The sequence below is a fragment of the Apus apus genome, chromosome 7 (assembly GCF_020740795.1).
Source record: "Apus apus isolate bApuApu2 chromosome 7, bApuApu2.pri.cur, whole genome shotgun sequence".
NCBI classification, from domain to species: domain Eukaryota; kingdom Metazoa; phylum Chordata; class Aves; order Apodiformes; family Apodidae; genus Apus; species Apus apus.
The window spans coordinates 23,919,888-23,936,605 of record NC_067288.1 but is presented as its reverse complement, the minus strand read 5'-3'; the positions used below and the strand labels follow the sequence as shown (position 1 = coordinate 23,936,605).

General features: G+C 41.3%; 1 protein-coding gene across 2 annotated transcripts in view; it reads left to right on the top strand.

Annotated features, from left to right (window-relative positions):
• Nucleotides 1–16,718, top strand: part of LOC127386921 (BEN domain-containing protein 5) — a 911,971-nt gene that overhangs the window by 703,029 nt on the left and 192,224 nt on the right. For both annotated transcript variants that reach the window (XM_051624630.1, XM_051624629.1), the window contains exon 8: nt 16,438–16,552. In XM_051624630.1, the coding sequence (XP_051480590.1) occupies nt 16,438–16,552 (115 nt within the window). The remainder of the gene's footprint in view (nt 1–16,437; nt 16,553–16,718) is intronic.

The window sequence follows — 16,718 nt, the reverse complement described above, 5'->3', positions numbered from 1 at the left end:
GGAGACCAGGTAAGTGTCAGCTAATACATTGCTTGTGGCATTGCCTGCTGAGTTTGTGCAGCAGTCTAGCTGGCCAAGAGCATCCAGTGGCCCATGCAGGCAAATTTGTCCAAACTGGACTTTGCATTCATGGGTCAAACAGTGCTGAAGCATTTATTGCTAGTGGGGAAATCCCTGGCAGAAATCTTGAAGTTTGCCCAGATTGGATTAGGCCAGGAGAGCTGTAAAGACCACAGGGAGTTTGGGGTTGTCTTTAGATCTCATTTGCATGACTCTGTTGTTAATGATAAAAAAAATGGCTCCTAGTAAGTGGCCATTATTAATTTCAAGGAATATAAGTTGTGAAATGAAGCCCTTTATCAAAGGGCAGCAGTGTAGGATCTGTACTGGTCAAGCTGCAGGTGTTGTAGTGATATGTCAGGCTTCACAATTAGGAATCTCTTCTAGTTTTTATACTTTTCCTTAAGCCCTTTCCCTTCTCCTTCATCAATGTCCCAGCTCTTCCTCCTAACTGATATTAATCTTTGCTGGTCTATTGTTTCCGGCTTTGTCATCTGACCCTTTGTTCTTTGCCTGCCCTGACTCAGTTCAGCTGAATTGATTTTGTTGTTGTTGTTTTCATTTTGTTTTCAGCTCTTTTATCTCAGAGGTGCCCTGTGCTTGCCACCTTGCTCCTTCTGTGTTGCTATAGCTTTTGCTCTGAAGAGCCAGCATTCAAGTGTGACTAGGACTTGGCTGCTGAAACTTTTCTTTGACATGAGGCCATCTGGGTGAAATTCTTCCCCTGCACCCACACGGATTGCTCGTGTGCTCTGTGTGCCTCTCACAAGGCATTTTGTACATGCTTATAAGAGGCATATCTCCTTAACTGCAGCTTACAAAGAAAAGGGTGTAAAGCTTGTTGGGAAGATAAGAAGAAGGGACTTAGGATGAACGTAGGCTCCTGTCCCAGACAATAGCCTTTTAGAGGTTGTCTCTGCTCTTCCCTAGTGGTTGTGCTTCTCTGGACTTTGAGGATAGAAAGGGGAGGGATAATGTGCCACATGACCCAGGCAAAAGGGGAGACTACTGCTTAGTTTAACTGTGTCCAGCTCTGGAGCCCTCAACACAGGAGGGACATGGACCTGTTGGAACAAGTCCAGAGAGAGGCCACAGAAATGATCAGAGGGCTGGAGCCACCTCATCTATGAAGACAGGCTGAGAGAGATGGGATTGTTCAGCCTGGAGAGCAAAAGGCTCTGAGGGGCATTCCAGTACCTGAAGGGGCTACAGGAAAGCTGAGGAGGGACTGTTTACAGGGGTGTGTATTGGTAGGATGAAGGGCAATGATCTTTAAAGCAGGATAGATTTAGATTCAACATTAGGAAGAAGTTATTTACAATGAGGGTGGTGAAGCACTAGAACAGGTTGCTCAGAGAGGTGATGGAGGCCCCGTCCCTAGAAACATTCAAGGTCAGGCTTGACGAGGCTTTGAGCAGCCTGATCTACTTAAAAAGGTCCCTGTGCACTGCAGGGCAGGCTGGACTAGATGACCTTTAAAGTTCTCTTTCAACCCCACACATTCTATGATTCTATTAATTTTATCTAGGAAGAAGTATAGGTACAAATTGCTTGCTGGGAGCCTAATGAATGGGTGAATTTCTATTAAACACTTCATGGACAGTAAATGTGGATTTAAGGCTGTTTTGAACAGGGACACACAGCTCCCTACAAAGCCCTGCTTCCAAGGAAAGCTGTTTCCTAAGTGACATGTGGCCCCTAGGTGACAATTTCCAGGAGTGCCTATAGTGGTGGTTCAAGGGTCCAATTATTCCATGTTCAGCAAAAGATAATAGATCCCTCGTGTCCATGGTCTGATTTGGAATTTACTGTTTTAGACTTTGCTGCTGCTAAATGTGGATGACAATTGGAGATGGCTGAAAAAGAATTTTTTTTTAATGGCACAAGTTTTCAGAGAGAATGCTTTCTTTGAAATTTTGTACAAGCCCACTTTTACTTTTATTTTCCCTTTTTTTTTTTCCTCGTTTCCCTGCTTCTTTGTCACTATCACTGAATGAAGGGGAGAAGAAAAAGGGAAAAATCTGTTTGAGTATTAGGTGAAAAAAGGAGGAAAGGAGAAGTCTGCATGTCTTCTTATAACAACTTTTCTTCACCATTTCCAAAGTATACTTCAAAAAATTCAGCCAGTGGTAGAGTGTGTATGCAATATATATTACAAATCTGGACCCTGCCCTATGTCATGGTCACAGATAAGTCAGGTCTTTGGGTGACTGTAGGACAGATGTGGTGCAGACAATGACAACAGGACAAGTTCTTCTTCACCAAGGCCTTCACCTCCCCTCAAGGAGCTATTTCTAGCATAACTGAAAGATTTCTGTTTCCATGGTTATTAAATTACTACTGTGGTGGTGGCTTTTGTATGGCATTAATCACCACTGCAGCCAATCCCCTTCTGAGCCACCAGTGCTTGGTGTCCTAACAGAGAAGAAGGAGGAACAGGAGGGTGGCTGATTCCCTGGTAAAGGAGATGTTATTCAGCCTCCCTGAGCTTTACCCATATTCTGTCAAATGGGAGACAGTCTGTCACAGAATCGAGTGTAGAGCTGAAAAATGCCGTGACCCAGTCTTCTCCCACGTACCATCTTTTCAAAGCTGGGTCTGTGTCTTACTCCTGAGGAGGAGCAGGGAACAGTCAGCAGTACTGACCGGGGTCAGAACTGGAAACCCGTTGTGGAAATTAATCCCTAATTCATTCCAGGAAGGTTTCTTGCCCTGCACTGGGCGAGAGCATCTGAGAAGTGACTGCTACCATGGTCAGCGAACAGACCCCTCTAGCTTGGGAATAAAGTTTTACTTTTGCAACGTGCAAGTCAGTCTGAGGTCTCAATTTGCTTCACATGTTCAGTGGGACCTCTTCTTTCTGATGTCTGTATCTTCCATGCAATACAAGAGGCTGTTTGATAAAGTTAAATTTACCTTTAAGATGTTAAAATTCACTTTGACTTTTCAAAGTAGAAAGTTAGGCAGTCTTTGCCCCTGGTTACATGTGAACTCTGATTTTTCATCTTCCTGGCAATGTTCCTAATGGCCAAGGATATGAGGGAAATAGCACCTTGACATTAGCTTATGTGGTCACAGGGCTGCCAGAGTTTAAACTCATTGCTGCAAAGTGCTTGGGGAGAGCTTCTGTCTGAGAGTTGGCTGGCACTTGAGAGTTCATTTGCATCTGAGGCAGACTGTGAATGTAGAGTGCAATAGAACATTTCCTAAGTAATTCTTATTCTGGGACAAGTGCATCATATTCCTTAAGTTTAATATGCTTCAAAGTAGATTCTGCAATGAGACTGTCTCCAAACAGAATTCTTTAGGAAATGGTGTTTTTTCTTCTTCCTAAAACAGCAACAACAAAACCCCTCAACATTCAGAGGGACCTTGAAATTTATATCCTTCTAACTTCCTCTCCTGTGTTCTTCAGATGGAAACACGTGCTTTACACCCTCCTGGAAAATTTTACCTCTTCTCAATCAGAGCTGTCAGTTGCTTGTGGCAGCCCTATTCATGTGAGGACGGTTTACTCTCTGAGTATTCCATCTTCAGTGCTGATTGCCATCACCTTTAGGATCTGCAGTGCAGCTCCATTTTCACAGCAAGATTTTCTCTGGAGGGGAGATGGGGGCACATGACATGTTCTGCTGCTTAGCTGCCAGGAGCACATCTGCACTGACAGGGAGTGACCCTGATTTATTTCTGTGGAGCTTATTCTTGCCTGGATGCCATGAAGTGTAAATAAAAGAGCAGATCCATCTTCACTGGTGAGGGGCACAGCTTTTGCAATTCTTTCCTCATGTAGAGAGATAGTAATTTTTGTTTTTTCTTTAAGACAAAAAAAAACAAAAAAAAACCAAAAAAAACAAACAGAAAAAAGCTGCAGGTAAAAAAAAAAGCTTTTTCCTGCTAGAGTCCAGTGCAACAAGTCTTCTCTAGCACCTCTGGAGGCAACTTTCAGATACACAACTTTCATGTCATATTCAAGGAGAGAAAATTCAGATGCAGCCAGCATTTTCCTGGCCATTAGATTTTCCTAGAGAATTAGTTTTTTGTTTGATAAATCGCTCCTTCCTTCCCACCCCAAATCCCCAGTCTTGTCAGCTCCTGAGTCCCCCAGGAGCAGTTCAGGTGTTGCACGCAGTCCTTGCTTTCATTATCTGCCAAGACTCAAGTTACAGACTTCGTTGTGCAAATGGATTTCTGTATTTTATTTTCAGTTTTGACTATTCTTTGAAGTGTTTAGAACTGCTCAGCTTCTACTGCCAACTTCCATATATCAAGGGGGAAGCAGGTACAGATCTACTTTTGTCTCACATGCTGTTGGTTTTGCTCTTGCAGTACTTTTGGAAGTCTTTCTGAGGTGCAAACCCAGACCAAGCAGAGAGCTCCCACTAGCTTCAGGGGAGAGGTAGCCACCTCTCAGAGCAAAGCACTTCTGTTGCCACTCTCACCTGTCTCATGACCAGAAGGCTAACATAGGAAAGCGTCAAGTAGATTTTACTGAATGAACACAACTCTTTTCCTGTTTCTGGAATCTGATGGTTGTCCATTTAGAAGTGCTGCTTTACGAAGCGACACCAACATTGCACAGTGGAGTTTGGGCCCTGCTTTGCTTCAAACCTTAGAAGTGACTTTGAGTGGAAAAAGGCAAGCTACCTTGCACCTTTTTAGTTGATTTGAATGGAAGGACAGGAAAGTCCTATAAAAGTGAAGCAGTATAAACTGCAAACCTAGTAAAGTGGAAATCAATGAAGCAGCCAAAGGTGCCATTACAACTGGCTTAGTGTAAGTTTTCACATATCAAGAGTAACAGAAAGTGATCACTTGTCCCCACAGGGGAAATGAGGGCAAATAGTTTGCACAGTTTTATAGGGACAGGCTGTCAGCTGCCATTGTTAGGATCTGGGGAATGTATCTATGTGCTAGCTTTGTATATGAATGGCAAAGGAGCAGCTTCAGTAGAAGTAAGCAGCTGGGGTTCAGTCCTGAGGAGTGGACACCTCAGTTTTTCTTGTTAGCTGAGCAGACTAATCTTCTGAGCTGGAGCATAAGGAAGTGAAATTTATGCTCTTCCCCTGGTTTCTCTCAGCTCACATTCCCACGTGTGTATCTTCTGGAGAGACCCAGAGCCTTTGGGTACCATATCATGCCTGGGGCACCTCCGTCCCCACGTGTTCTACCTTCATACTAGCAGTGGGTCACACCAGGAGTCTGTCTAGCTGAAGAGCCCACTTGTGATAGTAGGTAATAGCAAGTGCCTACAGGTTACTAAGGGTCAAGGCAGAGTAATAGAGATGCTCCTCAATCTACTTCTGCAACACTCCAGCCAGCTGAAGGAGTCTGGAAAGGCTAGCTGGGAAGGACTGATCTTCCACAGTGCCCTTCTGGTTGCTGCCCCACACAGCTTTGTGTGACTGCTTGGATCACACCTATTGCTTCTGGGTCTCTGCTTGACTGAGCAGCACATTTGCAGATGTTGGAAACCATTTTTAGAATGTGTTTAAAAATGCATATTTTTCATTTCTTCCCAAGCATTATTTATGTAATGCCCTTTTTCTTTTTCACTGTGTATTAGATTTTCATATGTAAATGTATTCTCAGTCTCCCTCCAGAGAAATCTACCTTTTGCCTCCTTGGTTAATAACACATTCTTTGCTTAGGCTGATCTATCCATCTTAAAACTTTCTGTAGTCTTTATTGCTACCACAGTTAATGCTGTAAGACCAAGAGCACAATGTAGGTGTTTGCTTGTGCCTTACTGTACATGTAAAACCGCACTAGGTGACAAGCCTTCAAGGGAGATGGCAGGTAGAACTAGTCCATCCCTCCAGTCACTGTCCAGTTTCATTTGTCTGAGCACACTTAAAACCCCAAGGTTTCTGGTCCTCAGAGAGAGGTGCTGCTGCCAGATTGTGAAAAGGTGACTCTGGACATAAGGAGAACTCAGAGTCCTGGTGAGACAATTCAGCAAAAGGCTTGAAAGGACAAATGTGCTCATCTTTGGCTGTTCCTTGTAATCCAGCAACCTTTAGGAGTTTCCCAAGTAGAACAAAATCTGCTTAGTCTTCCCAGGGTCCATAAAAGAGTTTCTTTTTATCACTTTTAAACTCTATGGGGAACCTTTTCCCTGGTGTTTCCACTTTGGAAATTTTACTCCTGTGGTGCAGTCTCATTGCAATCAAGCCACTTTTCTGAGTTGCAACCCTTGTGTCTTGCATATCAAGGAAGGTGGAAGCTTTTGCATATTTCCATTCAATTCTAAGGCTTAAATCTTAGCTGTATTTAACATCAATTAATTCTGTAAAAATTGAGGACCATAATCCAGCAAATATCTTTAGAACTGTGTGGAGGACTCTCACTCATGGGAAGGACAGACTTTGAATAATAATGATAAAACACATAATCTTCTGAAGCTACACCTTTTAGAATAATTCTAATAAATCCCATGTAAATCATTACTAAAGCAAGATCATCTGATCCCTGCAATATTTCTCCAGGAACTCTTTTGTTTCTTCCTGGGAGGAAGAGAGGAATCATCTAGGGAGTAGTAAAAAGCTCATTTTGATGCAACGAGAACTCCAAGCTTCTTACAGAGTATTGGGGAAATTAAAGAAAATAAAGACAGTCAACAAAGCCACCCACTCAGTCTGTGCTGTGCACTCATTTTATGAACCCTTTGGGCCGTCCTGCAGCAGCTGTGTGGTCCTGCTGGTAGGTCCTCACTTTGACAGCCTGACATGTTCTTTCAGGTCAATTCCACAGGCTTTTGCTGTTGTGCCAGTTCTACTGGAGAACTATATGACTTCCCTCTGGGCCTGGGGGGAGATTACTTTGCAGTTAAGCAAGCAACATCAGTCATCAGGGTAATTAAGTGGCTGAGGTGTGGGCTCATCACTGCAGAGGTCAGGAGACATTCTGCTCCTTTCTGCTCAGTCTTGTGTTTTTTACCAGATAAATCCAGCCCTGGCCTCATTCTATTCCCCTACATTGGTCTAATTGTTTGAAGCTAATGGGGGACCCATTGCTGTGAGGAACATAAGAGCCAGATACCAATAAATAACAGGAGAGGTGAACCTGATGTACCCCCTGGGCTCTTGGTGCGGACCAAATGCTGTTGGAGACAACATTTTAGTCCCATGCACTCAGAGCTGCAGTGGGATGAGGTAGTGTTGCTAATGCTCTACTGCTTACCTGATCAAGTGTTTGAGCAGCCCACAACTGCCATGAAACCCCGAGTTTGAAGCTGTTGAGAATCTAGCTGTTTTCATCATTCTGTGTCTTTTTGTAAAGTGTGAAAAGACCTACAATCCAAATCAATGACATCAAAATTAGTCCTGAGGCCATAAATTGCTGGCTCTAGCAAATGAGAGAGTCAAACGGATAGATTCCTTGAGGTGTCCAGATGTTAAACTGCTAAAACATCAGGGCAAATCTTAAAGCATGGTGGAACACTGTTTTATCAGAACATTACATAAATATGACCTAACCAGTCTTTTGTAATGAGGAAATTTTTGTGGTCTCATCTCCTCAGGCCTGCTTAGTAATGTTTTTTCAGGCAGGACCCAAAGTTGGCTTGAGTAAAGTATCTGGAGAATTTTCAATAGTAACTAGACAAAGTGCTTAATTGTCTCTGTTTTGGTTGACAGTTTTAACAGGTAAAATACAAATACCACATTTTATCCTCCCCACGTGATCCTGTAAAGTGCTGAGCACCATCTGTATTTTGTACACTCTTGCAGTGCCACATGATTTTGTTTGGAAGAGGACAGCAGAGCTGACAGTACTCAAGCACTCTTTTCTGAATTGACCAGCAATACTGGTTGTCTCTTTTACTAAAAGGTTTTCTACCTTGACCTCTACAGGGATGGCTTTTAGAAAGTGCTTATCTTTAAGAAAGAGGAGGCAGGGAATAGACTGTCTGTGGCAAAGATCTCTAATCGCAGCTGAGTAAAATATAGGAAAGTTTCAGAATTTGTTCAACACCTAACAAACCCTTTTTTCTTTTTCTTTTCTTTTTTTTTTTTTCTTTTTTTTTTTCCCCCCCCCACTTGCCACACTTCCAAGTCAGCATCACCAAGCTTCATGAGTTTGTTTGAAAAATCCATCTGCTGGTTTTGGCCCCAAAGATGCTAGCTTTGCTGCCCTGCGAATCTGACCACTGCTATCTCAAGTTGAACATACTAAAATTGCAGACTCAGGTAACAACTTGCTAAAAATGAGCAGTGCTAGAGACCAAGATCAGGCATTCTGGCTCCTGATCACACATCCTAGTCACTGAGAATGCCAACTTTAATTATGTTTTTCTGGCAATGTATATCTGTAACTTTTCAGTTGGTGCTCCAGCCCAGCACCAGCAGTCCCATGTTCTCCAAAGTGGTTGTGAATCTTTTTGTGAGTAAAGAGCCACAGGTCATAAAAATACATAGGAAATCCCAAACGCTCACTACTTACTAACTTTTTGCACTGAATTCATTCTACTTCTAGGCTGCTCATTTGTGAGTGACTCTATTCCATTCATATCCATTTCTCCACAAAGTCTGGAGCTACGTCTGGAGCACCATTGTATGGAACCCTTTGGGGGTCTGAGGCAGTGTTTGCTAGGTCTAAATGTAGACATCTAGCAAAAAGAGTGGGATAGTCAGTACACCTGAAAGGTAGATGGTGTAACTGTACCTCCTTTGTGTGAAGACAAGGAATATCCATGTAAGGAAACACATTTACAGGGTGTTTTCCATCCCAGTCTATCCCATCCATTCTTAATCAGCAGACCTTAAAATGGGCAAAAATGTCTGCCTAGTGGCACCATATGGTCCGTCTAAGTACCCAGTAGTCCTAGAATGTTTTACTATTCTAAGGTATTCCTGAATCTTCATTGAATTTGCAATCTTAGTGCCATTTGGGTCTGTGATGGCAAAATTTCTGTGAGAAGGATTTTTATAACTCTATTGGGTGTTCTGCAAAGCAGTTTAAATGTTTGGGTACCAGAATGGCCAGAGTCTCAGATAACACCACTGCTACTTGCTGTCCTCACAAACTGTGATCTGCTCATCTATTTAGAGAGGCCTGCCACACTTGTCATCTTCCAGCAGAGACTTCATTCCCCCGAGTTAGATGTTACATGTGAAAGAATATATCTCAGAAATCTGGGGAGATAGAGGTGAGGAATTGGGATGCCCTGATTCAGGTTAACAACTCACAAAGCAGTCTTTCTCTCTTATGCTGGCAGAACCCATTTGAGAGGCTCTTGACTGCTGTTCCCACCTCTTGCTTCCTTCATGTGGATTTGTGTTTTAGCCACACTGAATGTCAGATGAATTCTTTGTATAACCTTGTTCTAACTGAACTGAGAGAAGGAGAGAGAGGTCAGGAGCACTAATTTTTTTAAATGTTCTTTAAATCAATTACTGTCTGCACTTACCCTGCACATTAAGACTTGAGTTAAAATCCATAGTGCCTTGCTCTGCCATTTTAAGTATTTGTTGCTAGTCATTCTCAATTCCTTTGCATGCAGCTCTCACAGCAGAAGCAGAGTTTTCTCTGGAGCTCACATTAGCACTGTTACACTGGGCTGGCAAAATGCAGCGAGTTAGTGCGTTCCCTGGGAGATTGGCTGTTTTCCATATATTTCACTGCCCTGGAAACAGGCCTAGTTGTAATGCCCTAGCATATCTTAACCATGGAAATTACTAATTCAAGTCAGTGAGCATGTTTTCTTTTAAAAAGAGTAACAAATTAAATAAACTCCTTGCATTTTGCATTTGAGACCTCAGTGTTTCATCTGCTATAATCTAATTCACCCATTCATTTCCTGCACATTCATTTTATCCCATTATTTGAGATTTCCTTTGCTTTTAATCCTGTGTTTTGAAGAGACATGGAGCTACAGCAGAGAATAGATGAGAAAGTAAATGGTAAATAAAAGAACAAATATGCCATAATATAGCTTGATATGCTCCTAATCAATTTGCTTGTCACAGCTGAATCCTTAAAGTTAGGTGTGCAGCTTTTCTTTCTCAAGTTGATTAAAACTTCTTTAAAAATAGATGAAGTCAGGTCTTGTGTACAATCCACCAGGGACTTAACTGTTGCTTTATTTATTTATTTATTTTCCTCCTTTCTAACAATATTACTGATAGTTGAAGGTAAAAACCAAAAGAAATGACCACAGGAGCATAAAGACTCTTGTTGTGCTTTTAACCAACCACAGTCAAACATTGAGATCTTAGCACTGAAATAGTTACTTGTCTAATTAGGGACAAATTGCTCTGCAGTCAGAAGGCTGAGTATTCCAGGAGAATAAATCAACCATTCTCCTTTTATACACTTTAGATGAACTGTAACCAGGAATATATTTGGATTACCTACTGCATCCTTCCTAAACGTGTCTCACCTCCTTTTGTTGGCTCCTCTGTGTTTTGGCATAGGTAACTGTTGTTTACTTCTTGTCTTCCTTGAGAGCTTCTTGTCCATGGGAACCACTGGGAAAAATTGTCAGCTTCTCTACATTTTCTAAGAACTCGATTGATTTTCATCCTTTGACACCTGCTGGCCTGTGCAGGCCCCCTCTGAGCCTGTCCTGGGGGAAGGTTAGATGAGATCTGAGCATCAGCCTAGATGAAAAGGGAGGAGCAGAGACTGAGCTGAAAGTAGGATCTAATGAATACTCATTTCAAACTTGTAAATTTCTTCTGTATTGATGTTAAAATCAATGTGCACACTCTCTTGCACACCCTCTGCCAAATAAATGTGTTTCTAAAAGGTTTGTAAAAAAACAACCCAAAACCTAGCCAGGTGAATTTGACAGCCTGTTTTTAACCATTAAGAGGAGAAGCACCAGAGTCAGCATCTGCCATGATCTTGTATTTATGGATCACTCTATGCCATGATCTTCTGTAGGGATAATTTCAGTGGCAGCGTGATGTTAGATCATGTCAATAAATCTGCAGTGAGTCAGATCCACTCATTTATCACCATTCACATGTGCTTTGTGTTGTTGTTGTTGTGTTGAATATTGGAAACACTTCAGGCTAAGGCATTATTGGATCATTTCTGTCTATTGGCCTGTGCTGGGGGCTGTACTGAAAGCACAGATGCATGTTCTGTTAGAGACCACACTGGCACAGCCCTGTTGTGACCTGTACTGCATAGGGTTCAGTGCCAGTGTGACAACTTTCCCACCATGTTGGGGTGGAGAAAAGTGCCCACCTGTCTTTTTTCATGTTTTTGTTGGTTTGTGTTGCTTTTTCTTCTGCAGTCCCATGAGAATGGACAAAGGCTGAAGAGACAGGGCCCCTTTATCCAAAACGAGTTTCTTCACAGACAAATGGTAGCATGGCAGTGTCTTGCTGATGTTTACTGCATGTGCTGTACTTGAGATAGAATATTGTAGCTGCTTGGCCCTATAATCTGATTTTAATTTTTTTTCCACCATTACATTAAAATATCTCTAAAAAGCCCAACCTCATATTTTTGCTTTCCTGTTCTCCAAAAAATGTAAGTATAATGTCTTTCACACTGGTTTCAGTCTCCTTCAGTAGTTTCATGTGAACACAAGCATTCAGGACTCCTTTGTATGTGTTTTCCAGTGAATATATCTTCTTGTTGTTAGAGCCTAATTAATCTATTCTCTTTAACCTGCAGGCTATGATGAACTGCCTGCAGGACACCAGCCCCTAGTCAGTGTTAAGAAATGTGTCTGTAAAGATAAATCACTTCTTTCTTAGCATATATTAGACAAAGTCCAGGATATGTTTGCATGAGCAGTTGCCACATTGCATTAGGATCTTTGCTGATTAGATTCTCAGTAATATGAGCAGGGCAAATGTATTATATAGTTATGCAATTGAACATATTGTCAGACTGATAGGATGGGGTAATGGAGAAACAGGGAATAAGGCTTTTCTTTGCGAGAAGTAAATGTGGAAAGGTCATGTTAGAGACAACAGGAAGTTTAAACAGAGTTTAAGGCAGTTGATTGAGCAATCATCCAGACAGAACAGTGGAAACCATGTGAGCAGAGAAAGTTGCTTTGATACGTTATGGGATGGGGACTGATAAACTTGCTTGTGAAACGCCAGTAGATGATTTAATCTTGCATTAAAGACAGGCAGAGATGCCACAAGATCTAGTGTTGGAGTAGGTGAGAGGTGCTGAGCTGCAGAAGGCAAGAGAAATTTGAAAAAATGCATTTAGACATGGGAAAGAATGATGATAGAGAAGTGGCTCAGAAGAGGAGATTTTAGCACAATTTCAGTGAAGCTGTCTTCACTGAGAGACTGTTAAAGAGCTTGCTAAAATTTGTAGACCATTGTGGTAGTGTATCTAGTGACTCACCATTGTCAGTATTGTTTTTCCTGTTTGTTGTTTTCAATTCTTTCTTTCCTTTCCCTCACAACTATGAAAAGCTCCTTGAAGTTAATGTAAAGACTTCGGTTGACTTTTAGTGGACTGTGGATAAGCCTCTTCTTATGTCATGGCTGAATGCTGATTTCTGAGCTGGTTCCAGGCAGTATCTATAATTGCATGTTATTATTTGTAAAATAATAACTTTAATTACTTTCTAGAAAGCTTGATAGAAAAATAATCTATATTGTTTTGCTGCTTTTATTTGGAGAACTTTTCCACACTGTAATGTGCCTGAGTAGGCCCATTCCAGAATGTTTTCCATTTTATTTAAGGTCACTTGAAGAGCTAATACTTGGTTATCGAGAGTTTTCCTTCATCTCCAGCCACAGAGAATTGTTTTTAAATAATGCTTGTCTTATTTTTCATCGCTCATGTGACTGATTCAGATTGGATTATTTCATTTGACCCAAACTGGGGCTGCAGTTCGGAGATCCAACCAATCTGTGGGCAGCTCTTTTTTTTGCTCTAATAGCAGACTAATTGGCAGACCAATTAATCTGCTCATCTGTGAAGAGAAAAATTTATAGCAATAAGTAGTTCTATTTCCAGAAGTCATTCTCTAAAGTAACATTACAGTGGCCTTGTTTACTTCATGCCCTGCAACACGATCCAGTGCTTCAACAGTAGCACAGGTCAATTAGTGGACAAATTAAGCAATTATTAGACACTAACAAGGGTGACTGGCATCATTACCCTTCCTGTTTACCAGCAAACTGTTATTTTAATACAAAGATCAACAGATAAATTAGGGCATCTGTTGTATTGCCATGTCTGCCTTGAAGTAAATGATATTAAATGGGCTTTGGTTGCTGCCAAATTCTTAACCCCAGCCTAATGAGATACACTGATATGTCTCTTGCTGATTATGGAAGCTGTAAAATTAAGTTTGTATTGATTTAATAAGAAGAGGACCAAGTTCTCTGTGATGGTATTTTTTTAATAGTCTGATATCTGTCTTTTTACTTTAAACGTTATTGATCCAAAGAATATTGGGTTCCTCTGAAAGACAAAGCTCTTTGCTAATTATATTAATATTTGGATGCTTACAATAATTTTATGGTGAGGTTTATATATGTATATGTATGCTTACATCTGATGCTTCTCTTATGTTTCTTAGATCTGCCTTTACTTCCAGGTTCCACTTCTGTGAATCAGTTATTTGTAACTCTTGCTTTGTATTTTTGTCATAGTTTAAGACTTCTTCAGATTTAATTGACTGTCTTTTACATAAGAAAATCCAGTAATTCTGTTTGGATTGGGTAAAGTTGGCTGCAGTACCCTCTAATGGATTGTGGTGCATTGAGAGATACTGGGTCTTATTTGCCGCCAAGCTGCTGGGTGCCCAAGGTCAGTCTCTTCCCTTTAGTCTGGTATGCCTGGTACAAGAGGGGATTTTGTAGAGCAGAGACTCACCCACTTGGTGTTTAAACACAGCCTTCCACTTCATGGCACATTCTCGGTTAGGGAATAATAATTCCCTGCATGAAGCTGAAAAACTGTAGCTTCTAGTTGCCAAGATGCCTTTGCCAAGCTCTGTGCGTAAAGCTGCATCAATAACAGGAGTAAAATGAGCAGAACCTGGACAAGTCTCTTCCCTGGCACAGCTACAGCCAAAGCAAAGCTCTGAGAGTCTGGGCTTTTGTGTTACTTTCTGAATGAAAAGGAGTCACATTATCCCCAAAGTATTTGTGATCATCCCTGCTCCATGAGGAGCTGTCAGAAGCACACATGTGGTGCACTACCAGATCTCATGGCAAAACTGTTCCACCAAGTTCTTTGATGCAATGATGATCATGTACACAATGCTATATTTATGCTGCTTTTATTGTGGCTATTTTGAAAGATCGTAGTTGACCTAGAATAAAGCATGTTCTGGACATACTGATCTCTAAATAATTAACTCTTCCAAGGGTATTAGAAAACACCAACTGATGTGCTGTTTTGAGTCTAGCTGCAAGCTCTTTAAAACTAAAGCAAGCATGGTGTCTTGAGAAGACATGGAGTAAGTGTGGGTTTGTATCCCTTTAAGTAGTTTAGAGCCCTCCAGGTGTGCATACTGTGGAATATGTTTTAGACACTGCCAGAAAACAGTCAGAGCAGCAGTTTAATGTAGCTAAGCCTTTCATGTTTGCATACAGTTAAGGAACCTGGTTATTCAGGATCCAACTGTGTCCCTGCCGTTTCTTCATGTTCTTGCTGTTGTATAATGAACAGAAGACACAACACCAGCCAAAAAGCAGATCGATGTTCAGTTTCCTTCATTGGGAGGAGGTAATTGCAGAAACATTTCCTGAGCAATATAATTATGTATATGCTAATTTGCCTCAGAAATTCAGCTTTAGTCTCTTTTCAAGTGGAAGACCTGGTTACAGAAAGGGACTTTCTCTTCTTCACTAATAGATGAAAAATATTGCTGATGTTTAGAGCCAATTATACCTTGATCATCTCAGATGTTTCAGAAGCCTCATTTTTCCCCATGTGCCTCAGCAAATTAGAATTCATTCCAACAGCAGCACAGGTTCAAATTTGTTAGTATTTGAAATACAAAATGGGCCCTAGGAAATAAGCTAAATGAAGGAGATGCACAGAATGTGAGATTTTGGTCCCATTTAATGCCCATTTCAACCAAGCTATAAATAAGTGTGTTTAATCTGGCATGTGCCTGGGTTTCAGTTTGTTTTTAAAGATTTTTATTGGATCACAAATGATCAGGGCTAAAGTCAGCTTTTTTGAAGTCAGCTAGTTAGCCCATGCCATCTCTTCTATGCTGAATGGTTGCTTGTTATAACTATTCCCTAGGGCTTTACTCTGTCCAGCTTTAAATATTTCTGATGACGGGATTCCACTCTTCCCCTGGAGAGACAATTCCACACTCTAATAGAGCTCACCATTAGTGAAATTTTACTGATGATCAGCCTTAATTTTTCTTTGCTTAATTTTATCCTGTTACTGGAGAGTAGTGATTGATTTATTCTGGGGAAATTCAGTAAATGGTTCCTGCTTCACAGGATGGACCTTAAAATAAATAGCAAATTGTCATGACCTATCTGTGGGTGTCCTGAGATTACACAGGAACTCAATTTATCTCAACATTCATTCCCTGGAAGCTATTTCTGTCAGTACCAACTCAGTGGAGGAATAAGGAATGAATTCAACTCCAGACTGCCTACCTCCTGTCCCAGCATCAGCCCTGGAGCAAGGAGATGTTTAGTTACTCCCTGAGCATAAGGCCCAGAGGCTGGAGCCCCTGTGGGGTCTGGTGCTGTGACTGTGCCCGAAGGAAGGGCATTTAGGACCTGGTTGCCCTGTCAGTTGTCTTTGTTCCACATTAAAGGAGCTTCAGTGATGAGGTGGAGATACTCTTCATTTTCATGGGTGTAAAGGAAGTGAAGAATCTGACCTTATCTATTCCACATTTTCCCCATGCCTGGTAGAGATCTTATGTAACTCTCACCATTTTAGCAAGGCATTTTATACCTCTGTATACATGTATGTATACCTCGGTATACATCTGAACTCCATGTTCATATGTCAAGGGTAGTTCTGGGCATATGCTCAAACAAATTTGAGGTGCCTCAGCTCTCCAAATTGTTCTTGTGTTTGTGCTGCATATGTAAGATACTAGGTTTAAGTGGTAGTTTTTACTTCACCACTGGGGAGGAGAAATGTTTTGTTGTTAGGGCTCAGCTCATGAGCAGTATTTTTTCTCTCTGTGGGAACATGACTGTGTTTGATAATGTAGCCATATTGTACTTGCATGGTGAAGATGGACTAAGATATTTATCCTTAACATTCCTATTTCTGGGTTTTTTAAAAGGTGACAGGTGCTATGTGATTGCAAGTTGTTTGTTGGCAGCAAAAACAGTGCCAAGAATCAAGAGGAATCATAATTCTAGTATTTTATATAGAAGATTTCAGATAGGTATGTGGAACTCTTTGTTGTCATAAAACTCTCTCTTCAAACTCTTCTTTAATCTTTCTCAGGTATAATTGATTTCCTTGTGAGCCAGCATCCAATTGCAAAAGTACTGAGAGACCACCTGGTCTTCAAGATTGCACCCATGCTCAATCCTGATGGAGTGTACCTAGGAAACTACAGGTACAGTGTGGAGCATGAATCTGTGTATTGTTACATTTACCTTTTACACCCTTCACTGTTTTGTCATTGAATCTTAACGCGGCTTGTTTCACTTAATTCCTCTGAAACTGGAGGTTCTCATGTGGCTGTATGCCTTCTGAAGTTCCTATAGAAGCAGGGGGCTCAA